Source organism: Hyperolius riggenbachi, chromosome 8 (assembly GCF_040937935.1).
Source record: "Hyperolius riggenbachi isolate aHypRig1 chromosome 8, aHypRig1.pri, whole genome shotgun sequence".
NCBI lineage: Eukaryota > Metazoa > Chordata > Amphibia > Anura > Hyperoliidae > Hyperolius > Hyperolius riggenbachi.
The window spans coordinates 82,482,496-82,509,359 of NC_090653.1; the positions used below are offsets into that span (position 1 = coordinate 82,482,496).

Genomic DNA, 26,864 nt, shown 5'->3' on the forward strand with positions numbered 1-26,864 from the left:
CGACCCCTATATTTTTATTTGGTGAGCCAGACCTACATTTCTAGTCGAGTATACATTGTATGCACCCCAATGTAACAGTAAAGTTGGGTGGACACCAGTTTTCATATAAAAGTATATCAATTTGTATGAATTCAAAAACAAAACATCTGAAATGGCACAAAGCATCTGCTCCCATATGCTAACTCCCTATTTACTTGAGTATAGGCTAAATGTTGTGTCCACATAATTTACAAATCTAACTAGAGAGATGGTAAATAGATGCAGAGGTATAGTGACATTTTAGATGTTTTGTTTTTAAATTACAGAAAGTATGCCTCACTGTGTGATCACACTATATGGCTGTGTTAACACATAAATCTGTACATTTCCAGTCCTGTCAGTTTTGTAAACTACTGAATAGTTTTGTATCCTGTCAGTTTTGTATTTGTGTGAACCACACCATTATTATTATTAATATTTATTGGATTTATATAGCGCCAACATATTATACAGCGCTGGTTTATAAAATAAGGTTACAGACAATGATAATAGGGGTGACAGACAACACAATACAGGTAATAAGCAGTAAGACACACAATGCCGGATCATACACAATGCCGGATCATATACAAGGTCACATTATTCTGTGGGAACGATCCGGTGTGATACACAAGGAGGGATGGCCCTGCCAAAGGCTTACAATATTGATTGTATAATTCTACCACAAACATGTAATTATAAGTGCCGACTGATGGAAAATATTTTGTGCAGATTGTTTAGGTAAGTTCCAATGGTATATTAAAATGATATGATTGTACAACCGACAGAAATTGATTAAAGAGACTCTGAAGTCTTTTTTTTTACCTTATTTTGTCATAAAATCCTCTTCAGCATCAATGTCCAAGTGGAATCAACACATCCCCGCGGCAGATGAGTGATTTATTAGTGAGAAATAGACCTGGAAAGTTCCATGGCTTTGCAGGTCGCAGATTATGCTGCCTTGGGGAGGCAAAACTTTGTGCTGTAGCTCTGCCTCTCCGCAATCAATCTCCGCGAATCTCCGCCTCCTCCCAGCCCCTCTCAGTGACAGAAGACTAAGAGGGGCGGGGAGAGGCGGCGAACGGCAGGGATTGACTGCGGAGGAGGCAGAGCTACAGCACAAAGCTCTGCCTCTTCAAGGAAGTAAAACCCTGTGAGCCCTGGAACTTTGCAGGGCTATTTCTCACTAATAAATCATCTGCCACGTGGATGCGGCGATTCCACTTGGTCATTAATGCTGAAGAGGAATGTATGACAAAATAAGGTAAAAAAAAAAGAGACTTCAGAGTCTCTTTAACCTCCTTGCCGGTTATCCCGAACTCAGTTCGGGGTAACCTACGCAGGAGGATTTCTCAGGCCCCGCTGGGCCGATTTGCATAATTTTTTTTTGTTACAAGCAGCTAGCACTTTGCTAGCTGCTTGTAACTTCCGATCGCCGCCACTCGTCGCCGACCCGCTGCGCCAAGTCGCTCCCCCCCGCCCCAGACCCCTGCGCTGCCTGGCCAATCAGTGCCAGGCAGCGTTGAGGGGCGGAGCGGGATTCCCTACGACGTCCATGACGTCGGTGACGTCATCCCGCCCCGTCGCCATGGCGACCGGGGAAGCCCTGCAGGAAATCCCGTTCTGAACGGGATTTCCTGCTTACTCTGATCGCCGAAGGCGATCGGAGTGGGTGGGGGGATGCCGCCGCTCAGCGGCTATCATGTAGCGAGCCCTAGGCTTGCTACATGATGTAAAAGAAAAAAAAAAGAAAAAAAACCTCCTGCGCTGCCTCCTTGCCGGAGGAATTGAACCGGCAAGGAGGTTAATGTACTCCTGACCCCACCTTGGCCTCAATATTTTTAATATGGTTTTTGTTACTGGTGCTGTGTGACTAGCACACAGCACCATCCTCCCCTCTCCGGTTCCCCCTGTAGCCCCTGTTCTGCTCAGTCATAATCTTCAACTGAGCAGAGCATCGAATATGGGCGGGGAGGAAGTGGCAGTTCTTCCTCCCATCTACCCATCTGTAATTCAGCCCCCTCCACTCACTGCTACAGTTCCCCTTAAGATCTGCTGCACACGGCATGTCGCAGAGCTGCGCTGTGTGCGGGCTTGTGATAATTGAGGTCGGATATTTTTCCGACCTCAATTAACACAAGCCCGCACACAGCGCATCTACCCTGCACGCTGTGTGCAGTGAAACAGATATGGAACTATAGTGGCGAGTGGAGGGGGCGGAGTTGCGGACGGGCAGAGGGGAGGAAGAGCTGCTACTTCCTCCCTGCCCATATTTGATCTCAGAACACGGCCGCAGGAGGCGCTGGAGGTGGGAGGATGGTGCTGTGTGCTAGCCGCACAGGACCAGTAACAAAATGATATTAAAAATATCGGAGCCAAGGTTGGGGTCAGGAGTACTTTAAGATGAAATAGTTATTTTGGTTGAAAAAAGACATACGTCCATCGAGTTCAACCAGTATAAAAGTACAACACCAGCCTGCTCCCTCACATATCCCTGTTGATCCAGAGGAAGACGAAAAAAACCTTACAAAGCATGGTCCAATTAGCCCCTAAAGGGAAAAATTCCTTCCCGACTCCAGATGGCAATCAGATAAAATCCCTGGATCAACATCATTAGGCATTACCTAGTAATTGTAGCCATGGATGTCTTTCAACGCAAGGAAAGCATCTAAGCCCCCTTTAAATGCAGGTATAGAGTTTGCCATAACGACTTCCTGTGGCAATGCATTCCACATCTTAATCACTCTTACTGCAAAGAACCCTTTCCTAAATAAATGGCTAAAATGTTTTTTCTCCATGCGCAGATCATGTCCTCTAGTCCTTTGAGAAGGCCTAGGGACAAAAAGCTCATCCGCCAAGCTATTATATTGCCCTCTGATGTATTTATACATGTTAATTAGATCCCCTCTAAGGCGTCTTTTCTCTAGACTAAATAAACCCAGTTTATCTAACCTTTCTTGGTAAGTGAGACCTTCCATCCCACGTATCAATATTGTTGCTCGTCTCTGCACCTGCTCTCTTACCTTAGGCAAGATAGCAGTTTTTTTCCACCACTAATGGACACCTGGCATTTTTTTGTAAGATTTGGTGGAGGCTAGCATCTCTCCAGGCGCTAGGCAACTGCCTAGCATTGCCTTGTGGATGATCCAGCTCTGACAACTGTTCATGTGACCCAGCCCTGCATTAAATGTGCATGCAAGCCTGCATTATTAACTTTTTATCGCTAGTGGAGGCATGGGCGACCTAAGCAGCCAATCAGAGCATCAAAAAACAGTACTTATTAAGTGCCGCTAAAATGGTATTTTCCACTCACTAGATAATGATGAATGCCAAGAGGAGGAGACCTGTGAGGGAGGCCGCTGTGTGAACACTGTGGGATCCTATTTCTGCACATGTAACCCTCCATTGGTGCTTGATTCATCCCAGAGAAGATGCGTCACCAATGCAAGCCAGGCCATAGGTAAGCATTTTACACCTGCAAAGTTTCACATACTGCTATATTTCTTTCAAGCCACAGGTGTCAGTAGCGTTCTGTTCTCTCCTCAGATAACAACATAGCTTTATGCTGGCAAGCAGTTGGTGCAGATTTGGTGTGTAAGCGCCCCCTTCTGGACAGACAGACTACCTACACGGAGTGCTGCTGCTTGTATGGAGAAGCATGGGGGATGAACTGTGCTCTGTGCCCAGCAAGAGACTCAGGTAAGCGTGACAGATTAAAAAGTACCCGATATAAGGCTTAGCTTGTAAAAAGGTACAGATAAGATTATGCATTCTTAGCTGCATAAAATACAAGCAGCTAAGTAAAAATAGTTTCTTTTCAAACTCTGTTTGCATTTGCAAAATTCCCTGCCATATAAAAGGATCCTCGAGGTGAGTGAGTATATATATTTATTTATTTATTTCCTTTTAAACAATACTAGTTTCATGGCAGTCCTGCTGATCTTTCTGTTGAGTAGTGTCTGGCTCACACACCTGAAACAAGCATGCAGCTATTCTTGTCAGCCTTTACATCTTTCTCACTTCAGGTAATTTTTTTCATTGTGAGGCTCCCTGCACACTGCAAATCCGTTTTCCGATTCCGATTCCGTTTCCGATTCCGATTCCGTTTCCGATTTTCCTTGAATACATTCAACAGAAAAACGGATCAAAAAACGCAGCATGCAGTTAAGATTAAAAATCTGAATCGGAATCGGATGTAAAAACAGATTAAAAATCTGAATCTGAATCTGATTTGCTTGCAGTGTGCAAGAGGCCTGAAAGAGACAGAATCAGGTGGTATTCTGTAACATTCCATTAAGCTAATTATGTTCAGGGCCGGCGCTACCATTAAGGCAAAGGAGGCAGCTGCCCCAGGGCCCCAGAGCTTGTAGGGGCCCCCAGTGGCTACAAGAGGAAAAAAAAATTTTGCAAATCGGCCTTATAGTTTTGAGAAAATCGATTTTAAAGTTTCAAAGGAAAAAAAATACATTTAAAAACCTGCCGACTTTAATGGTTAATAGCAAATCCACCTTAAATGCTAGAAACCCTAAATTTGCAGGATATGTTAAGAAGATCATTAGGAATAAGAGGAAAAAACAATTATTCAAAAAGACCTTATAGTTTTTGAGAAAATCGATTTTAAAGTTTAGAAGGAAAAAAGTATACTTTAAATGCGGTAAATGTCACTTTTAGTAGCAAACCTAACGGTAGTGTCATTTTACATGCATCAAACGAAATGAACGAAACAAAATAAATTTCCTGACGGGGTTTCCAGGGGGTCTATACGCAGCCGCAGCGCTTTGGCCAGGGATCGCTATACAGCCGCAATATGGCTGTATGAAGATCCCTGGCATTTTTTCCTATTTTTCCAATTTTATTTTTATGTTTAGAGTGTGGGAATTTAAAAAAAAATAAAATACGTTGGGTCCCCCTTCCTGAAACTTTTTAACCCCTTGTCCGCCATGCAGGCTGGGATAGCCAGAATGTGGAGCTCCGACCGATTGGGACTTCACACCCTGACTATACCAGCTGCAAAAAAGGTCCCCTAATGCCGATTTTTGTTCCGGGGTATATGTTGGGGGGGCCCCCCAGGTTTATTTTGCCCTGGGGCCCCATTGCTGCTTAAACCGGCCCTGATTAGGTTCATTTCCAGAATCGTACTATTCCTGTACAAAGTTCCAGTGTAGATCCCCCTGCTTCACACAGAATCAAATAAATAAAGTTACATTAAAAAAAAAAAAACACTAATCTCTTAGTTTCACTGATGCCATCAGTAAGGGCCATGTCACGCCACCAGCTCTGTAGCAGACTGGTAGCTGGGTACAGTGCATGTCCATGCCATTAAAAGTTGCTTGTACTGTGCCACAGCCAGGGCCAGATTTGCCACAAGGAACTGTAGGCACATGCCTACAGGCACATGATGATGAGAAAGGTGGCTCACTCCCAGTGACGTAGCTAAGGAGCTGTGGGCCCCAATGCAAGTTTTACATTGGGGTCCCCCAAGCACTCTATACATAACAATTGATACGGTGCACCAAAACCTGCCAATGGCAACTACAGTGTCTGAGGTGCAAGAAGGGGATGGGGAACAGTTTGTTAATGATTACTACCATTCAAAGCATCTAAAGAAGTGATTATTATGAGCACAGGACAATAGAGAGCTAATACTGAAGTTGAGGGAGGGCCCCTCTGGCCTAAGGGCCCCGATGCGGTTGCAACCTCTGCACCCCCTATTGCTACACCCCTGCTCACTCCGATCCCCGAGTGCCTCCCTCCCTTCTTCCCTATGCAGAGTCCTGATGAGAATGTAAATGAAGAGGTTACTCACTCGGGTCCTGGCATTCCACTGACCAGATCTTCCTCTAGCTACCTAATACTGAGGTTCCTCTAGCTATTTGATATTGAGGGTACTTCTGGCTAACTAATACTAAGGGGCATCTGTAGCTATCTATGACGTGCAAGGGAAGTAAGGGAGAAGTGACAGCTGGGCCAGCCAGCACACTTGCAGTGCAGTTTGGTGGGAGTTTGTTGGTTCATGGAGGGCGAAAGCTAAGATGCCAGGACATTTGTGCCTATAGGCTCATGTGAGGTAAATCCACGCCAGGCCACAGCTATTAGCAGCTACACAGGACAACAGCATCTCAGCTGCCACTAATCTCGGCTACATGTTGTACATATATGCCACAGCCCTGAGATATCACCAAAGGGATTGCACCAGCATTTTTAGAATCCCTTTGTATGGATCTTAAACACAGAATTTCAGTTTAGAATGAAACACAGTGTTAATTTGCATTGGAATTATTTTCCTTTTGTGTTTGTTCTGAGATCTGTTTTTCCAACTCTATCTACCCTGTTCTCTCTTTTTCGCATTTTTTAAATACCTATATGGTTTTGCAATAGTTTTTTCCTGTGCTAAGGTTACACACAGTTGTCCCTTTAGAGGTTAAGGATACACAGTGAAGAGGGGCTTTAAGGGAGGATTCGAGGAAAGCATAGTGTTAGTGGGGCCATTGGGCTTGGGTAAATAGCACCAATGGGCCCTAGGGGAAGGAGTATGCAGACACAAAGACTCCTGTCAGACTCAAAGCTTTGGAGAGCAGCAACCACTAGGGGTGCGCTCAGTAAGCCACCCTGCAGTGTTAGGGAGTCTTTTCCAAGGACTCCTTACTGAATAGGTACAGTCGAGAGTCAAATCCTGGTCTCCTGTGTCAGAGGTAGAGCCCTGAACCAGTACACTATAGCTAAGGACATAGCTATAATGGTCTAAATCACTGATGTTTTCTATTGCCCGATACAATAATCTTGATGGAGTTAACCTTTAAAAAGTTATTCCCGGGTATATCAGTATTTAATTTGGCCTAAAAGCGCACCAACTCATAATATTAATATAAAAATTAATATAATATATTTAATACAAAGGTACTGTACCATGTAAAGTAACAAATATTTCACTATAACAGAATCATTGCTATTTTTTGACTCACCCAAAGCGTGCAAGCGTGTGTAAAAAAACCCCACATATATAAGAAAATACTTGCTCTACTTACATAACATATGTATTGCACTGTCCACGTTTTGATTTTAGCGATGTTTTTCTACAAAAAAAAAAAGAGAAAATCCTTCTAGGCATTTGCCATTTTAACTGTGGCTATTTTGAAGCCAATACTGATGTACTGTCCTCCCTTACTCTCCTCTGCCTGATTGTGTATGCATTGCCAGCCCTCCACTATAGAAAGTGCATTGTAGGAAAGGGAAAACAGGAGGGAAAGAGGCTTCAGCCAATCAGGCTGCATAAGTTAAGTGTGAGGGGACAGTAGAAAAGCAAAAAAGAACAACCCAGCATGCCCTGCAACTTCCTTTGTGCATACCACATTTTGTGTGTACCAAATAAGAGTCAGGTAAACTGGGGAATGATCATTTATCAACAAGAAAAGTAATAGTGATTTTAAAGGGGAACTGAAGAGAGAGATATATGGAGGCTGTCATGTTTATTTCCTTTTAGACCAGTTGCCTGGCAGCCCTGCTGATCCTCTGCCTCTAATACTATTAGCCAAAGCCCCTGAACAAGCATGCAGCAGATCAGGTGTTTCAGTGGTTCAGACTTATAAGTCTGATCTGACAAGACTAGCTGCATGCTTGTTTCTGGTTTTAATCAGATACTACTGCAGAAAAAATAGACCAGCAGGGCCGCCTGGCAACTGGTATTGATTAAAAGGAAATAAACATGACAGCCTCCATATACCTCTCTCTTCAGTTCCCCTTTAACTTTTAGTTTGCCTGGTTAGCATACTTATTGTTTACCAGATAAAAATAAAGAATTGATTTTTTTATTTTATGCCCGACAGTTACACTTTAACAAGGAACTGATTCCAATGACAGTTACTTTTGCCTAGTTTTGAGGACTTCACGAAAAGTTGATACTGTAGTCCCCACACTCATGCAGTGTCAAAGGGAAAAGAACCATCGGCTCAGTTGTAATGACATGATGCCTGTACATGTTTGTTGCTTGTATAGCAAGAGGTTTCATGCTTATCAAGTCAAAATGTCATAAAAATGTTTGCTTGTCTTACAAAGCGCTCTTAAATCAGGTTACATGCAATCCAAGGAGGTTTTACTGCATTTGAATATGTAGATGCTCTACACAATGGTAAGTCGTGGTCCGCAAAGGTTCAGCCACACAAAGTAATTTTTGTTTTGTTTGTTCATCAGATGATTTTGAAGCATTATGCAACGTACTGAGAGCTCCAGGATATGGAAGCCCAGGATCTCCTCCACTAGTAGACCCATATGAATATGGATCAGAATATGGCCCAGGACCAGGTTATGGTGTCCCTTATGGAGCTGATGCTTTCCCTCCTCCTCCGGTGGCTAGACCAGGATATGAGGCTTATCCAGCATCCCCAGGAGTAGGATTCGGTGCACGTCCACCTGTAGCTTACGGCCCTCGGGATTCAGTATATGGTCTTCCGCCTTACGAATCACCAGACTTTGAATCAGATATTTCCTATCCAGACGCTGGCGTAGATGAGCCCAGGCCACCATTCCGCAGACCTGAACCTCCATTTGAATCACGCCTGCAACCATCTCCATCACGCTCAAGACCCAGAAGCCCTACTTCTTCCAGGGTAGTGTCAGACGATGGGCGCAGGCCTCAACCGTGGCGACCTGGAGGACGTGACCTAGACAGCTGGAGAGAAGGCCTAAGAGAGGCATATGACGGTAAGTGGACTCACTGCAGTGAGTGTACAAATGAATTGAGAGTGTGTGTATGTGATGTTTTAACATTGCATTGTTGTTCCTACTGAATCAAGTGCACTAACTGATTGATATTTATTTACTAAATATTACTCTATGAATTTGTGTGAATCAAATTGTAAGCTACTTTTTTAAATTTATATTTCTTTATTGTCCTATTAGACATAGTCTGCTACAATTCAGATGATACCTGCTAGTGCAGTTTGAGCCCAACTAGTACTTTTTTTCTTATTGGGGTGGGGGTACCACTCCAACTACTTCACATAATCACTTAAATCTGGGAAGGCACAAAACTTTGAAGCATCCTACTTAATTTAGGTATTCAGTTACTGCCTAACCAACAAATTACGCCACCACACAGTGGTCATGTGCCAATCCTGTAAGATACAGTGACGTTTTGGGTTCGGGGAAAAAAATTCCACTAATAAAACACAGCTGGATTTTCTACGGTTATTAAAAAAGATAGTAATTTTACTTCACCAAGTGTGTAAGTAAAATCTGGTTGAGATCATTCACAATTCTTTATTTTTGGCCACATTTCCTCTGTGATGTCAGTATTATCCCTCCAAGTTTTAATTTTTTTTTTTTTCTTGATTAGCTCAGAGCCTAGCCACAGTTTATGAAGGCCCAACCATATTGATAGGCTTCATCACCACGCTCTTGGTGTTGGGCATAAAGTCTCATCATATTTGCTAATCAGAATTTGCCAATCAAATTTAATTATTTCATAAAATTAAATAAAGAAGGGGAGAAAAGAAACAGACCAAAGATGAAGAAAAGTACCGCATCCTCCCGCGTACAAGACGCGCCCCCCCCTCAGCAACCACGGAAGCAAAACTGTGCACCCCACAGCTCAACATTTATCTACGCACTGCCCTATGCTGGACACCACACACGCACACAGACACGCGCGCACACAGACATGCGCGCACACAGACACGCGCACACAGACCCACGCACAGACCCACGCACAGACACGCGCACAGACACACGCACAGACACACGCATGGACACGCACGGGCACACGCACGGGCACCCGCGCGGACACGCACGGACACACGCCCGGACACGCATGGGCACACGCACGAACACACGCATGGGCACACGCATGGGCACACGCACGGGCACACGCACGGGCACACGCACGGGCACACGCACAGACACACCATACACCCACACCACACTACTAACACTCGTTCCAGTTGGGGGGCTGTCCCACACTCCCAGTTGTCCCACCCACTGGAGAACACGGTGAGTAGAAAAGAAATCACCAAGAGAAAAGTGTAAAAGTGTAAAGAATGCTACTTAACATTACCCTTAGAATAGTATGGCTAGAATTTGAATTTCTCAAAACAAAAATTATACAGCTTTATCCATTTGTTTTGTTCATTGGTAACAGTCATTGGGGCCTCAGGGGGATGTGAGTACTCTATCTCTAAGAGCTCGTTAAATCTAATGAGCCAACTTGATATTGTAGGGATAGTGTGGGTACCCCAGTGTTCAATAATTAGTTTCTTGCCGATCAAGGTTGAAAACATTAAGAGGTCCATAGATAATTCAGTAGTGGTTTGCAGGCCCTGACCAAAGATTGCCTCTATTTTATTGATACGGAGGTCTAGGTCTGTGTTTACTCTTAAAAAAACCTCAACCTTTTTCCAAAATTTCTGGATTGAGGGGCAAGACCACCAAATGTGGGAATAATGTAAAACTGGATAAGAACATCTCCAGCAAATAGATGGAACGGAACTGTATAATTTATTAAGGGCATCCGGAGTAGAATACCAGCGCATGATTACTTTATATTGCATTAATTGAAGTACTGTATTTTTAGGCATCCAAACATTCTCTATAAAGCTCGACCAGCGTTTATTGTCCAGATTAATTTGCAGTTCACCTTCCCACCTCTCCCTAATTCTGTCCCGTGAAGTGCCCGTGAAGTGCAGCAACGACCCATACAGAAGTGACAAGCTCCCTGGGGGTTTAGTCCTAGCCAGAAACCATTTTTCAAAATTGGAAACTTCCGTCCTAATAGGGCCTAAAGACCTGATTTCTTTGAGTATATAGCTTGATATTTGGTAATATTTAAAAAATGGAAAATGTGGAGGCGGGCTGGCTAGACCGAACCTTCCCAGGAAATCCCAGAGTCTAGTATCTTGTTCTAAACCAGTTCCATTAAGCCAAGTCCTCTCCATCCCTGGGGTAAAGCCAGGGTTATTAACTATAGATAATAGGGGGCATGGTCCTGGGAGTGTTTTAATCAAATATTTAAAAGTAGTCAGAGTTGGGCCTATTAATGGTTGAGTACAGCCTCTAGACAACCTGTTCAATACCTGTAGATTGCATGACAGGGCAAAATGTTCGTTCAGATATTCTAGCTCCAGATCTGTCCAAAAGCTATGATCTTTGCCTTTCCTCCAGTCTAGTATTCTACCCAAGTGGAAATGTAGAAGAAAGGATCCGCAAACCAAGACAGGTTGAAGTGAAAAAGGCTTGAAAAATTTATTTGAAAAAATCCACAAGATATGCAATAAAAACAGGATCAACTGACGCGTATCGGGCCTACCATCTGCCCTTCTACCCAAGTGGACTGCTTGGTAATACTTATAAATATCCGGTATAGCCAGCCCTCCTCCTTCCCTCCTTTGAATAAGGTGTCTATGTGAGATTCTACTTTTTTTGCCCCTCCATATAAATCTCTGCAGCACAGCCTGTCCACCTCGAAACCAGGATCTTGGGACAAAAATAGGAAGACACTGGAACACAAAGAGTAATCTAGGGAGGATCATCATTTTGATGATAGATATCCTGCCCAATACATTGAAGCAGGGTCTGTCCCACCCGTCCAGCAATTTTTTACAGTCGGGTAGAAGCCTGTCGTAGTTGGCCCCAAATAAGTCACTCTCATTTGAGCATAATTTTATCCCCAAGTAATCAATACAGCTAGTCTGCCATTTAAATGGTACTATGGATTGAATAGTGTGTCTAGAGATGGGTGAACAGCCCAGGTCCAGAATAGTGGTTTTCTTTATATTAACTTTAAAATTCGAACAGTGACTGAAGGATTCTAATAATTGAACTGCCCTTGGTATTGATGTGGCCGGTTCTAAAACAGTCAGCAGTAAATCATCTGCATAAGCAAGTATTTTGATTTCATTCTGGCAGGTCTTTAAACCTGTTATCAAATGATCTCTCTGTACAGCCTGAATAAGGGGTTCTAATGCTAAATTAAAGAGGTAGGGTGAAAGGGGACAGCCCTGTCTGACTCCATTGCAAACTGGAAAGTCAGAAAAGACAGCCCCATTAACTTTAATTGCTGAACTTTGATTTGCATAGAGCTTTTTAATTCAGTTGCAAAAGGAGTTTCCTACTTTAACTGTATGTAAGACTTTATATAGATAGTGCCTATTAAGTCTATCGAAAGCTTTTTCGGCATCTATCGCCACCATTGCAGCCTCAACTCCACGTCCACGGACCTTATTACAGAAACCAACAGCAGTGTACACGTTTTCATACAGTTGTTTTTTATTACGGAAACCACACTGTTGTTCCCCCAATAATATATCGTACACTTTAAGGAGTCTATTTGCAAGAATTTTTGAATATATTTTGACATCTATATTTATTATAGAGATAGGTCTAAATTTGCTGCAATCAAGGTTTTCCTTTCCTTCTTTAGGAATCACTGTTAGTACTGCTTTATTTGATAGATCCGAGAACGTGGTTGGTGAGTCAACCTCATTTACTAGAGCACAGAATGGTGTCGCCAATTCCTTACAAAAGGTTTGATAGAATTCTGCTATAAACCCATCTGGACCTGGGCTTTTCCCCCTCCCCAGAGCCTGAACCGCAAGAATGAATTCCTCCTCAATAATCGGGGTATTTAGGGACTCTTGTATTTCAGAACTGACCAAGGGAGGTAAATACTGAGATAATAAGTCAGACCCTGGTTCAGTTTGTTCTATAGATTGCAAGTTGTATAGTTTGGAAAAATAGTTAGTAAATCCTATACCTATTTCCTCAGTGCTATTTAATATAGTCCCATTGGGGCCTATTATTTTTTCAATGAATCCCTCCAAGTTTTAATAACGCATTGGACAGTTCTTGGTTCATTTCCACCAATTTTCATACAGGTGGTCCCCTACTTACAAACAGGTTGCGATCCGGGACATTGTTCCATAGTTAGTTTAGTTAGTTTGGTTGAAAGAAGACATCCGTCTATCAAGTTGTTTGTAAGTAGAATTTGTTTGTAAGTTGAGTCCTGTATTACACATGGTGGAATGTGGATGAATGATTTACTTTCGGACAATTCTGGATTTGGACATATAGCATGAACTATTTTTTTGGGGTTGTTCTTAGCCTTCTTGGCAGTAACTCAGAGTCTGGCTTGGGGTGAAAAAAAGATGCTGGGAGCGGTAATTCTGAGCCTGACTTGGGGTAACTGCCAGGAGGTACAGTATAGGGAAGCAGCGTGCATGCAGCGGCGGTTGTAACTCACCTCCCATAGATCCGGACACTTGCAGCCCATTTCCTTCCAGTCCTCGGATGCCTCAGGTGAGATCGTCATTTGTCACATGTCTACAGACAGCTGTCTCACCATAGGGGTAGAGCGACACATGGAGAATAGGAGGGAGAATTGCAGTGCTGGATCCTGGGAAGGTGAGTCTGTGCAGGGGTTGCTGCAGATCTCTGCAGTAGGATTTTTTTTTCCTGCTTTTAGGATGAAAAACATGTAAAAAATGTACCGCTTTTTGACCCTAAAATCAGGAAAGAATCATGCCGTCAGGGAGGTCAAACAACTTATAATAGTTTATTCAATGCTGTAACATTTAACAAACAAAAATATGTAATAAAAAAACAATATTGCATATTTTGTACATGAAGGCAACTTTGCTTGTATATCGGAAACGTTGTAACTCGAGTCGTTTGTAAGTTGGGGACTTTCTGTAGTTGTTTTCCTTGCTTGAAGCAGGCCAATAACTTGCCCCTTTTGAGTAACATTGTATCTGTGACCACAGAGTATGTTTAAGAAATGGGAACCTGCACACTGCATCAATTAAAGCTAAAAACACATTATTTACTGCAATAATGATCCAATCGCCTATTTAAAAATCCAGCTGCATTTTTTTTTTTGCCGGGGGGGGGGGGGGGGGGGGATGGGGGAACTTTAGCCAGGCATTGTATCTTGGCAAAGCTTAGTATGACTGCTGCTGGCAGGAGAGCGCACTTGTGGGACTTGTGTAACTTCTCTTTCTCCCCCAGACCGATATGAACAATTTGAAGGGCTACAAGCTGAGGAATGTGGCATCCTGAACGGCTGTGACAATGGGCGCTGTATCAGAGTTCCTGAGGGCTACACCTGTGACTGTTATGATGGCTACAGGCTGGACATGACGAGGATGGCATGCGTTGGTAAGATCATCCAGAGACACGCTGCATTCGATTTTATACAGATGCCAGGTAGCTGTTAACAAGCCATCTGTAAGGTAAAATGGACAGAGCATACACAGCAATGTTAATTGTGGCTGTGGTGGTGTCCAGGGGGTAATCTGGGAGCCACGGCAGCCTGATAAATAGCGGAAGGGAGGCAGTATTTAGAAGCAAAAGCGGTACAGATACCGGCAGGGGGGTTGGGTTAGGCATCTGTAAAAGGGAGGGCTCATGTGAGAATAGGGTTAGGCTTAGTAATAAATGTGGGCAAAGTTTGTACTGGAGGGTTTGGTTAGTGTTAGACATTGGTAGAGGGAGAGCTTATGTGAGAATAGGGTTAGGCTTAGTGATAGTAATATACCAGTAAAATTTACAGATATTGGAATTACAGTACATACTAAGAATTAGCTCCAGAGAATGAGGCTGACAAAATAGCACCACTAAGTGTACAAAAGGTAATTTTTATTGAACATGTATCATAAACATCACCATAATAAAAACAAGTAAAAGTCAATAACTCCTCCACTTGCATAGAATATAATATTATAAACTATAAAAAAAATGCATACAAATAATTGCATTATATTTTCATGCAAGCGGAGGCGTTATTATTGACTTTTACTTGTTTTTTATTATTGTGATGTTTATGATACATGTTCAATAAAAATTACCTTTTGTACAGTCATCAGTGGTGCTATTCTGTCAGCCTCATTTTCTGGAGCGAATTCTTTGTCCTCCGTATCCGGCACAGGTGGGGACCGGAAGAATGACATGCAAAAGCTGTCAGGATAAACCATAACAAACAGCTGCTGTGTTCTCCAGGTGATAAACGTTTTGCATGAATTTGAAAGTTTTTCAATTTTCAGTTCCCTAATTGTGAGATAAATTAACAAAGGTTACTGTCATTACTACTGCTCTGTTATATTTTCATGCGGTAGGAGAGCTTACCTACAAAATCTGTTCAAAGTATTCAAAATCTATCAGGCCTCATACTACTTGGAAGTGATAAAATTGACCAGTAAAATTGCATGTGTGTACCTGGCTTAAAGGAAACCTGAGGTGGAGGAATACAAAAATGTATACATACCTGGGGCTTCTTCTAGCCCCCCTTCAGGCTGTTCACTCCCTTACCATCCTCCCGCATGTTTCTGGCAGAGTAAAATGAGTCATAAATGACTTTTCTCCTATGTTGCTGTCACTTACAGTAAGCAGTAGAAATTTGACAGAACCGACAGGTTATGGACAGCTCTGTCAGATTTCTACTACCTACTGTAAGTGACAGCAACGTAGGAGAAAAGCCATTTATGGCTCATTTTACTCTGGAAGAAACATACTTCTTATTTGTAGGTGTTTACGTTTTAAATGTTTACAATTTTTAGCGATAGTGGTCCTAAATGAAAAATTAGGGTGAGGAAAGATTTTACAATAGGCTTGATCCACACTATAAGCGCTTTCTGAGCACTTTGAGATTGATTAGCGCTTTTTAAAAATCTCTCCCATTCACTTTCATTAACCTCTTTGCCGGTCCAATTCCTGCCAGCAAGGAGGCAGCGCAGCACTTTTTTTTTATTTTTTCCAAATCATGTAGCGAGCCCAGGGCTCGCTACATGATAGCCGCTGAGCGGCGGCATCCCCCCACCCACTCCGATCGCCTCCGGCGATCAGAGTAAGCAGGAAATCCAGATCAGAATGGGATTTCCTGCAGGGCTTCCCCGGTCGCCATGGTGACGGGGCGGGATGACGTCACCGACGTCATGGATGTCAGAGGGAATCCCGATCCACCCCTAAGCGCTGCCTGGCACTGATTGGCCAGGCTGCGCAGGGGTCTGGGGGGGGGGGCGCTCGGCGGGTAGCGGCGAATCGGCAGGTAGCGGCGGCAATTGCGTACCACACGCAGCTAGCAAAGAGCTAGCTGCGTGTAGGAGAAAAAAAATTATACAAATCGGCCCAGCGGGGCCTGAGAAATCCACCTGCGCAGGTTACCCTGAGCTGAGCTCGGGATAACAGGCAAGGAGGTTAAAATCGCTGTAAAAATGACCGTGATTTTTCGCGTACATGATCGCAGCGATTTTTACCGCGATTTTAGTGAATGGGAGACATTTTTAAAAAGCACTAATCAATCATAAAGCGCTCAGAAAACTGCTTATAGTGTGGATCCGGCCTGACTGAATAATTTATAAATGACGATAATAATACATTTTTTTTTTAAAAAAAAGCAATTTTATTCATTATGTTTATTTAACATGTTTATGTGTCAAACTTTGTTTTTCTTTAAAAAAAAATATTCAGCTGTAAATTTACCGATCTGCCTCTTCCTCTAGATATAAATGAATGTGATGAAGCTGAAGATCTCACTCTGTTGTGCATGAATGGGCAGTGTCGTAACACCGATGGATCCTACGAGTGTGTCTGCCCTCGCGGGTTCATCCTGTCCCGACAACACAACTACTGTGTCCCTTCCCAGGACTAAATCTGCTCCGCCCATTCCTGAGAGAACCAAAGACTTCCTGCAGGGGCTGCCCTACGTCCATGTCACTGTGTGGACCAGAGGCTTGTGGGGAAAAGATGGAGGGAAATATTTATTTATCTGTATATATTGCCAAGGAATCCTTGGGCTTCTTAATGCAGTCAGAGGTTGGCTACCCCTGAATATTTTCTTCTGTTAAAAATCTTTATCCATATATTTTACATGGAGAATGTTTTGGAACTGCCCTCCCACGTGTCTCCCACTGGGATTTTAGGAGGTTGGAACTGAGAATAATGCCTCTTTTCTACAGTTCAGTAGATAAAAAGGTTCGATGTGATGACCCATGAATGTAAGGGTCACTGGGCTTTATTTATCAAAATGTCTAAAGGAAGGATTGTTCTTGTTGCCATAGCAACCAGTTGGTTTACGTGCTTCATTTCCCCACACTGCACTGGGAGGATGAATGTGGAAGTCAAGTCTAAATGTGTGCTCATTTATGGCTTTTCTTGGTTAGAACATGTCAGGTTTTATTGGTGTCCATGGCACTGTTGGCAAATGACCCTCACTGTCTTCTCCCAGATGTGACTGGAAGGGATAACCTTCTAAAAAGGAGGGGAGGTGCCACCATGGAATGGCTACAGAACAGGTGAACCCATTGGGATATTTACCCAAAACTCCTGTGGGGACGCCAGGGAAACGACTCAAGCATCTGTTCCACTTTCTGTCCCAATGCCAATTTCCACAGGGAAATAAGCAATGGCAAATTTCCTCAGTGGGCACCCATATGGCAATGAAACCTAACAGTGGTCACCCAGCTTGTCTATTAACTATATAACATTAAAAAATCAGCTGAAACTTAATGGATTGTGTACATGTACATTTTTTTCCTGGTACAGTTTGGATACCATCTTATAGCCCAACTAAAGGGGAAAAAAAGAAATAAACAGCTGAGATAAGTGCTGATTAGTTCAGCACTGCCCAGCAATCTGAAATATTTTTCTGGATCCATGGTGACACTTGCATAACAGTGTGTGCACCACCTAGTGTTAATGTATGGGAGCAACCACTGGCTTTGACAGGAAGTTGAACCACAGTCCATGTGGAATAGATACAGTATAGCCCACATTCACTTGACTATATCCAGAAGATGGCTGTGGGGTCCTGTGGGCTGTAGTCTGAGAATAACCCATGAGCCCTATCCTTGCTGTTTTGTCTGCTTTTCTTTGGTTCTTTCTTTTCAAGTTTTAGTGGGGTATAAAAGGCTTAATTTGAATTATGATGAAGCAGTATTAATCTGCATCTGAACGCCAGTCATTTATTATTGCTTTACATTCTATCTTTCCAATTAAAGTATGTCACATCCCCATGCATTTGAAATGCTTTCCTGAATTCAGTTAGTAGCTTGGTTCAGGTGCTACTCAAATAAAAATCTATTCAAATGCAAAAGTATATGGACATTATGCCCTAAACAGATGGGTAACGGCTTACGATAGACAACAATAAACGTCCTTCCTTCAGGCATCTTGACAAAAAAAAAAAGCCCACACTGGTCTCTGAAATATACACTTAACTATTGGATAAGATGAAGACTAATCAGTATATTTGTTTTTTAATAAGCTATACTATTTTGCACACTTGTCACACAGGGGTCACACTTGAGGGGACTGCAACCAATTTCCCTGCATGCCGAATGGCATTAGATGTGACAGCTCACGTTAATCAAGGGACTCATTCAACATCTAATGCCTAGTACACACCATACAATTTTCTGTAAGATTTTCTGTTAAGCCCCATCTACACGATACAATTCTTTGTGCGATTCGATTACGATTCTATTTACGATCCGATTAAATCCGACATGTCCGATCGGGATTCGATTCAATTCGATTTGCCATTGCAAAACAATGGCAAATCGAATCGAATCGAATCAAATCCCAATCGGACAAGTCGGATTTAATCGGATCGTGAATAGAATCGTAATCAAATCGCAAAAAGAATCGTATCGTGTAGACAGGGCTTTAGATTTACCTGCCAGATAGATAATTTCAAACATGTTGGAAATGATCTATCTAATCCTCTATCTGCCTAGCAATTAGGCATTGTTCTACTCAGCAGGAGATAACCAGAAGACAATGCACCAGAGATAAGGACCATTCTCTACAGAAAGTAATTTAATCTAATCTAAAACTTTTCAAATAGTCAACAGTCATCCTCTATCCCCTGCCTACAAGCCACACATGCACTGCAATCAATAAATAGTTTTCGGAAACTGCAGTAGTATTCCAAAGAGTTAAGTGTGACCCTCCCTTTCACTCTGATATATTAACTACAGAAATACACATTAAGGCAAAAGGCCCATACACACGTCCGTTTTTTGCGGACGACGGGTCGTTTGAACGACCCGTCGTTCGCCCGCTAAATCGGGCGTGTGTACAGACTGTCGTTCGCGTGATAAGAGTGAGTTTGAGCGATCCGCCGGGCGGATCGCTCAAACTCACTCTTATCACGCGAACGACAGTTTGTACACACGCCCGATTTAGTGGGCGAACAACTGAACGACGGGTTGTTCAAACGACCCGTCGTTCGCAAAAAAAACGGACATGTGTATGGGCTTTAAGTATCAGGCTAAACAAAAGATGTGTTAACAGCATCATTGTAGGAATGCTTATTGTTAAAGGACCACTATAGCAAAAAAAAAAAAAAAAGGCAGATAAAAATCTATAGAGGCAGTTAAACTGCTGCTCAGGAAATCCTTTTTAAAACTAACGCTGGGCATACACGGCTCGATTTTGCCGCTCGATTCCGCGCCCAATCATTTTCCGCGCTCGATTCTGCAGGCGATTCTCTTATCTTCCGCTCGTTTTTCTTATCTTTTCCCATTGCCCTCAATGCAGAATCGAGCGCAGAAACGATCGGGCAGGAGGTCGGACATGTCGGAAACTATCTATCGAGCCATCTAAATGGCTCAGAATCGAGCCATGTATTCCCAGCATTAGAAAACCCTGAGAATCCCCCATGAGGAGATTGACTACTTCAAAATCTGCCGGTTCTGTCAGATTTAAACCCGTTTTCGCTGTAGTGAACCTAAATTAAATTTCACTGAACTTTACTAGTGTGTCTCATCAGAGCTGTTTGAATTGCCCTACAGCAACCAATCACATCACTTCATACCCACACAGCAGAGCTCTTTGGTCCCTAGATTTTAAAGCCTTTGGACCACTGCAAGAAGCGCTTGTGATTGTGCTTTGTGTAGCATTTTTGCAGCATTTCCTGGCATGATTCTGAGTGATTTAAAAGCGTTTTTTATTTAGGTGTACTGATTTGTAGGGTGATTGCAGTTTGTTTTAGTTTTTTTTTTCTTTTTAAAATAAATGCCAAATCGCTATTGTACAGCGATTCAAAAGCGACTTTGAGGGGTCTTTACACTTTGTATGGAAGAGTAAATGCTCCAAAAGTGCTGCTGGCTCCGCAATTGCGATTTAGCCTAATCACAATCACTCCTATGCAGGGACGTAGCAATAGGGGTTGCAGAGGTTGTGACCGCATCGGGGCCTTGGGCCCTCAACTGCAGTATTAACTCTCTATTGGTCCTGTGCTCATAATAGTCACTTCTATAGATACTTTGAATAGTGGTAATCATTTACAAACTGTTCCCCATCCCCTTCTTGCACCTCTGACACTGTAGGCAGGTTTTGGTTCGCCATATTGTTACATATAGAGTGTTTGGGGGCCCCAATGTAAAACTTGCATCGGGGCCCGCAGCTCCTTAGCTACGCCACTGCTCATGTGGGTTCACCTCTATAAACTTTAATTACCATGGTGCTTTTTGGAATCATCATTGATCGCATAGCCCAGCTGAAATTACTCTTGTGGGCCCCAGGCCTTATGCAGTCATTACGTATACGTAAAGTGTCAGTCACAAGAGAGTTCAAAACATTATTTCAAGAAATCACAAATCAACCTTACACTAGAAGTGCAATAAATGGTATAACTGAAGTGCATACCCCGGCCACCACTGTGTGGCTTGAAAGCAGTAAATAAAGCAATAAATCGTGTTTACCCAAGTACAGGTAGCTTTTTGTAAATGTTTTTTGTATTTCAGCTAATTCACATAAAGCTGGTATATGTAGATTGGCCATACTGATAGTTGAGGATTTTGTAACATTTGTTTTTATACCATATTTTGCACCGATTGTATAAACTTACTGATATTTGAACATTTTGTAACTTTTGTTTTTATAGCAGAATCTGCACAGACTGTATAACCTTGCTATATGTTTCCTTACCACCGTGGGAAAGTATGGAACAATATAAACAAGAATTAGTGCAAAAACAATTAAATCATTCCTTCCAGGTCAGTTTTATATATAGAAAATATTTTAATTGCAAATCTCTCTTTGCTTCGGTACCTGGAGATACTGAGATGGGCTTGACATACAGTAAATATTCCGCTTAATGTGAATGGAAAGTGGGAGGAGTTATCCATAACAGACGCATGCTCTTTCCTAGTGTTCTAATTAAAAAACATTGGCTTGTACGTACCATGCAATATTCCTTCCAGATCAATGAATAATATGATCACAATAATTGGATCGTCCATTGTTCAGAGATGATTTCTTCAGCAGATCCGTCATAAACGACAGATAAGTAGATATGGTATGACCTTTGGACCTGAAATCTGGCCAATAGAGAATTTGTCTCAGTGACCACATTAAAAACCCATAGTCCAAATGTGATACGCCAGTATGTGAGCGCCAATGGCCAGCTGGCAAATCCTTGCCATCTGATCAACCGCTGCTGGGAAACTGATCAGAACCATTGATTGCTTCAGCGGATCGGACTGAAGGCTCATACACACGCTCAACAAAAGTCTTTTAAATGCACGATTATCAAACAACTTGAAGAAGTTGGACAACTTTTGTCAAGTAAAAGACGTGCAAACGACAAGGTGTTATCACTGATAAGAGGCGACCAACGGCTGATAAGATGCAGCTTAAGTCAATCCAACAATTGGATTGACTTGAGCTGCGTCTTATCAGCCGTTGGTCGCCTATTATCAGTGATAACACCTTGTTGTTTCCACATCTTTTACGTGACAAAAGTTTTCCAGCTTCAAGTTGTTTGATAATTGTGCATTTAAAAGACTTTTGTTGAGTGTGTGTATGAGCCTTGAGTGTACAGGCTTTTCAGTGAATCAGGCCCGCTGCCTGATAAGTAGAGCAGCTCAGTATGGTACTGTGTTTGCTATTGGAGGAGAGCAGGAAATGTTAACCTAAAAGATACAACCTTGAGAAATAAGAGGACTCACTGAGAAAAGAACACAGAGAAAAAGAGAGCCCCAATGGTGCAGTGTTAGCCGGTCTGGATGTTGGTTGTAGACAGCAGGTAGAATACCCTCCAAAATTGGATTGCTTGAAGGGCAACCAACCAATATGACCCATCTCCACTCGGATGAACAGGACTCACTCTGGGTGGTAGTACAAAAATGGGGATCACCAGCTTGGTGTACCCGAGTTGGGGCCACCCTTATGAAGGGGTGTACACAATGCAAAGGAAGAAGAGGCCTCTCTTGGATTAAGAAGTGCTCTAAGCTCGGCTTTACTTGCGGCTGGCACTGAAGATTTGCCTGAGGAAGTGGGCAACTGATCCCACGAAACGCATCACCATAGGGTAATAAACCTCTATTTCATATACTTTTTTTCTGTCGTCTTTGAAATAAGCCAACTACGTTTTCTAATTGTATCCATTGTGTGTGCCTCTTCTCTCTTTGCATTAACCTAAAACATGCCTTTTCTCAGCTCACTCAGTAGGACAGACCTGTAGGTATTTAAAGACAATTAATTGTACCAACCAAAACTATTTTTTGCCAATATTGAAATCAACGTCACATGGTGACAACTGAACAAGGGTTTGTTTTCCTCTTACTTTTGTTTTGGAAGCCTTATTTTTCTGCTGTGCTGTAGACAGTTTATTTGCTGTTGAGTGTAACCCTGTGTGATTTTTATCTTCTTGCAACATACTATGGAAAAAAATGTGTAAAATGTTCAGCCATGCCCTTTTCAAAGTCACAATCAACCAGAAAGTGGAGAGGAAAGCATTTATACATCCCTGACAGATTTTGGCCTTTATGTGCCATGAAAAAAAGATTCATGCACATTGTATGCATCTTGCAATTCGCCCAATCTGATTCAGAGGCCATCTAAGAGGTGCTCATGTCTGTGGTTACTGCAACTAAAGCACTTTTATATTGACCTGAGGAAGCGGGCCTGCACCTGTGAAACGCGTTGTCTTTTGCGCATGGGTAAAAACTTATCCTTACCCTAGTGGTTTGTCCTTTAAAGAGGTAATATCTGTTTACTCCTAACATATATACAACCGATATTAGATATACAGAGCGCCTCCGTCAGTGTTTTTAGACTGGCCAATCTGATTCAATTCCTGTTGATTTTGATTGGCCCAGTTCTGTATACATTAAATTTGCATACAAGATGGAATAGTCTACATCTCATCTCCAGCCATGAAAGAAATGTGTTGCGTGCATAATAAAGTGGCATGGTTTTCCCTTCCCTACATCCTTATGCCTTGCACCTACCTGTCATTGTTTGCTTTCCTGTCATGCATTGTACAGCCTCAGGGGCCTTATGTCCGAGGGATTGATATGTGTCTCCAGTAATAGCTGCTAATATGAACCAGATCTTGTGACCCAGCCTATCCCAGGAGCGAACGATGGCTCTAAAGCTTAGGTGGCCTCATAATCCTGTGTCTCTGTCTCATCTGGTGGGTACAGCGTCCCAATACTTCCTCTGAACGAGACGGACGTGTCATTTTCTCATTTTCTAAACACACACGCACATTGTGACTTTTATACACTTTTTATAGGCATTGTTAAAATCAAATGAAATAAAATATATATTATATAACATGATGGTTTATCTGTGTGTTGTTAATGAAGTTATCTGCTTTGCATACATCAAACAAGGGCTCCAGGAAAAAGGGTGCGAGGTGTAGATGAAATTTTACAATATTGTCTATAACAATATTTTTTATTGTTTTTTCATCTTAGAGCGGTAATAAAAAGGGTGCCAGGTGAAGCTGAAATCACAAAATATCATCTATAACAGTGATGGCTAACCTTGGCACCCCAGCTGTGGTGGAACTACAAGTCCCATGAGGCATTGCAATACTCTGACAGCTCTAAGGATAACTCGGGGAGGCAGAGGTATGATGGGATTTGTAGTTTTCTCACAGCTAGTCTATAACAATAAAAAGGAAAATATATTTACAGTTGTAATAAGCATAGTAAAACATTAGCAAATATTACTAATATTTTACTACTGATAAACCTAACCATTCTCTCACACAGAACCCTCCCCTTACTGATGCCTAACCCTAAGACCCCCGCCACCCCCCCCCCCCCCCCGGTGGTGCCTAATCCTAAGACCCACCTGGTGTAGCCTAACCCTAAGACCCCCGTGGTGGTGCCTTACCCTAAGACCTCCATGGTGGGACCCACTGTGAGTTTTACATCACCAGCATAACCCTAAGAAGCCCCTGAGGGTGCCTAACCCTAAGAACCCCTGGTGGTGCCTAACCCTAAGAACCCCTGGTGGTGCCTAACCCTAAGAACCCCTGGTGGTGCCTAACCCTAAGAACCCCTGGTGGTGCCTAACCACCACCACTGTTCCTATGCTGGTAATGATCACTTCTATAGATGATTTGAATAGTGGTATTCATTAACAAACTGTTCTCCACGCCCTTCTTGCACCTCTTATACTGCAGCTGTCCTAGGCAGGTTTTGGTGCTCTACATCAATTGTTAGGTATAGTTCACTTCAGGAGGCCCAATATAAAACTCGCCCTGGTTCCTATATTCCTTAAAGAGGAACTGTCGCGAAAATCTTAACATTTGAAACACATACAAATAAGAAGTACATTTCTCCCAGAGTAAAATGAGCCATAAATTACTTTTCTCCTATGTTGCTGTCACTTACAGTAGGTAGTAGAAATCTGACATTACCGACAGGTCGACAGGTTTTGGGTTAGTCCATCTCTACATAGGGGTTTCTCAGGATGGCCTTTATTCTTTGTAAAGACATTCCCTGAAAAAGATTTATACAAAGATGCTGGCCAGCATCCCTGCTCGCTGCACACTTTTTTGGCAGTTGGACGGGGCAACTGCCATTCACCAAGTGCTTTTAAAAAAAGAAAACCCTAAGAACCCCCAACGGAAAGATGGGCTAGTCCAAAATCTGTCGGTAATGTCAGATTTCTACTACTTGCTGTAAGTGACAGCAACATAGGAGAAAATTAGTTTATGGCTCATTTTACTCTGAAAGAAACGTACTTATTTGTATATGTTTACATGTATTTTACATTTTAAGATTTTCGCGACAGAGGTCCTTTAAAGACAGGCCTGCTATACCCTAAGCCTAAGGCCTCACTTACACCTTAAAATAAAAACGTTTTTGTGCGCTGTTTTTCTCCCTCCCGGCAATCCACTGCGAGCTGCGTTTTTTGAAATAGCACTTTTCTAAGCGCTATGCCAGAGCAGTTTTGAAGTTCACTCCCTGACGCAAGTCAGGAAGTGAACTCTTTGACCTGGAAAAGAATAAATACAATGTATTTATTTAAAAAAAATGCGGACGCAATCACCGAGTAATGTGGTTTTGTGAGCATTTAGCGCTCTTCCTATACCTTCCATTATAGCAAAAACGCCCCAAAAACGGTGCAGGCACCTCTTTGCTGAACGCACAGTGCACGAACCGCGCTGATATGAACCTTCTCATAGAGAATCATTGCACAAGCGTTTTGTGGCGATTTTAAAAATCACCTGCGCTTGAAAAAAGTCAGAAAACGTCCCTAGTGTGAACGAGCCCTGTGTGCTGCAGATCATACAGCTGTAGTGAGATTTAGACGTCGTATATTGTGCTCGTCCTTTACTCCTCCATATAAGGTAGAAGCAGTAGAGTGTTGTACTGTGTTAGCCAGCAGTAAAAGCAAGAAGTTTGGCATCAGGATGATACCATTAATATGGAATCATCCTGACTGAAAACTTCTTGCTCCACCACTAAGCTGTTCCTGCTGGGGAACATGACTAGAGATGGTGATAATTGGCCACTGGGAGCAGCTTAGTAAGGTAAGAAGCATCAGGCACAAATTATGATTAAAGCCCACTTCATAAACAGTTGGGCACAAGAGGCCTGATTCAATTGCAGATGATAAAAAAAAAAAAACTTGCTACCAGTGAGTTTCCTATCCCAGCTTTATCACACAAAGGCCCATATGCAATTAACTTTTTCTCCTGAGTTTACTCCTAGGTGATATTTTCCCACCTTGACAATAAAATGCCTTCTAGAGGGAACCCAAGGTTAGAGGGATATGGAGGCTGAGATGTTCATTTCCTTTAAGTAATGCATATTGCCTGGCTGTCCTGCTGATCCTCTGTCTCTAAGGCCCGGTTCACATTAGCGTTTTTTTCGGAACCGGAACGTATACTGTACAAACGGAACGGATGTGAATTGATCCAATGTTAACCTATGGATCCATTCACATGCATCCGTTGGTACGGATACGTTCCATACGTTCCGATCCCCGGACCTAAAAATTGCTGCAGGCCCTAATTTTCCGGACCGTTAGGCTTAGCGCAACAGATCCAGACAAATATGCAGCAGCATTGGGGCAATGGGAAACGGAACGTTTCTTCACACTAATGAAGAAACGGACCTTTCCACGGGGGATGGGGGCATGGGCCGACGCGAATCTAGCGACGGGAGGCTGAGGGGAGGGTGCAGCAGCCGGGCGTGTGGGTGAGGGAGGGTTTATACATACCTAATCTTCCGTCGCAGCCGGCGGTAGAGGCTTCCGTCTTCTTCCGCGTCATTTGACTACATGACGCGTCATGTGACATGTCACAGCGGAAGAAGAGGAAACCTCTACTACCGGCTGCTGCAGAAGATTAGGTATGTATTTGCTGAGTGAAAACGGATCTGATCAATCACTGATCACATCCTTTTTCATATGTGAACCGAGCCACGGACTGAGCCATCCGGATCCGGTGAAGTGTAGACCGGATCCGCTCACCGGATACTTTTAGCAGATGTGAACCAGGCCTAAGACTTTAAGTCAAAAACCCTGAACAAGCATGCAGATTAAATGTCTATGAGAAATCTGACAACATTAGCTGGATGCTTGTTTCAGGTGTGTGATTTAGACCCTATTGA

General features: G+C 42.8%; 2 protein-coding genes across 27 annotated transcripts in view; one reads left to right on the forward strand and one right to left on the reverse strand.

Moving 5' to 3' along the window:
- LTBP4 (latent transforming growth factor beta binding protein 4) overlaps positions 1-18,484 on the forward strand; it is a 312,121-nt gene extending 293,637 nt beyond the window's left edge. For all 6 annotated transcript variants that reach the window (XM_068250800.1, XM_068250802.1, XM_068250803.1 and 3 more), the window contains 5 exons: positions 3,335-3,478; positions 3,565-3,717; positions 8,206-8,715; positions 14,011-14,160; positions 16,500-18,484. In XM_068250800.1, coding sequence (XP_068106901.1) covers positions 3,335-3,478; positions 3,565-3,717; positions 8,206-8,715; positions 14,011-14,160; positions 16,500-16,648 — 1,106 coding nt within the window. In that variant the 3' untranslated portion in view covers positions 16,649-18,484. The remainder of the gene's footprint in view (positions 1-3,334; positions 3,479-3,564; positions 3,718-8,205; positions 8,716-14,010; positions 14,161-16,499) is intronic.
- The window catches only part of HIPK4 (homeodomain interacting protein kinase 4), a 546,520-nt gene that overhangs the window by 440,271 nt on the left and 79,385 nt on the right, over positions 1-26,864 (reverse strand). The window contains exon 4 of one of the 21 annotated variants that reach the window (XR_011023532.1): positions 21,194-21,323. The exons of the other annotated variants lie outside the window; for them this stretch is intronic. The gene's annotated coding sequence lies outside the window, so the exon portion shown is untranslated. Of the gene's footprint in view, positions 1-21,193; positions 21,324-26,864 lie in introns of those variants that run through there. 21 annotated transcript variants of the gene reach the window in all.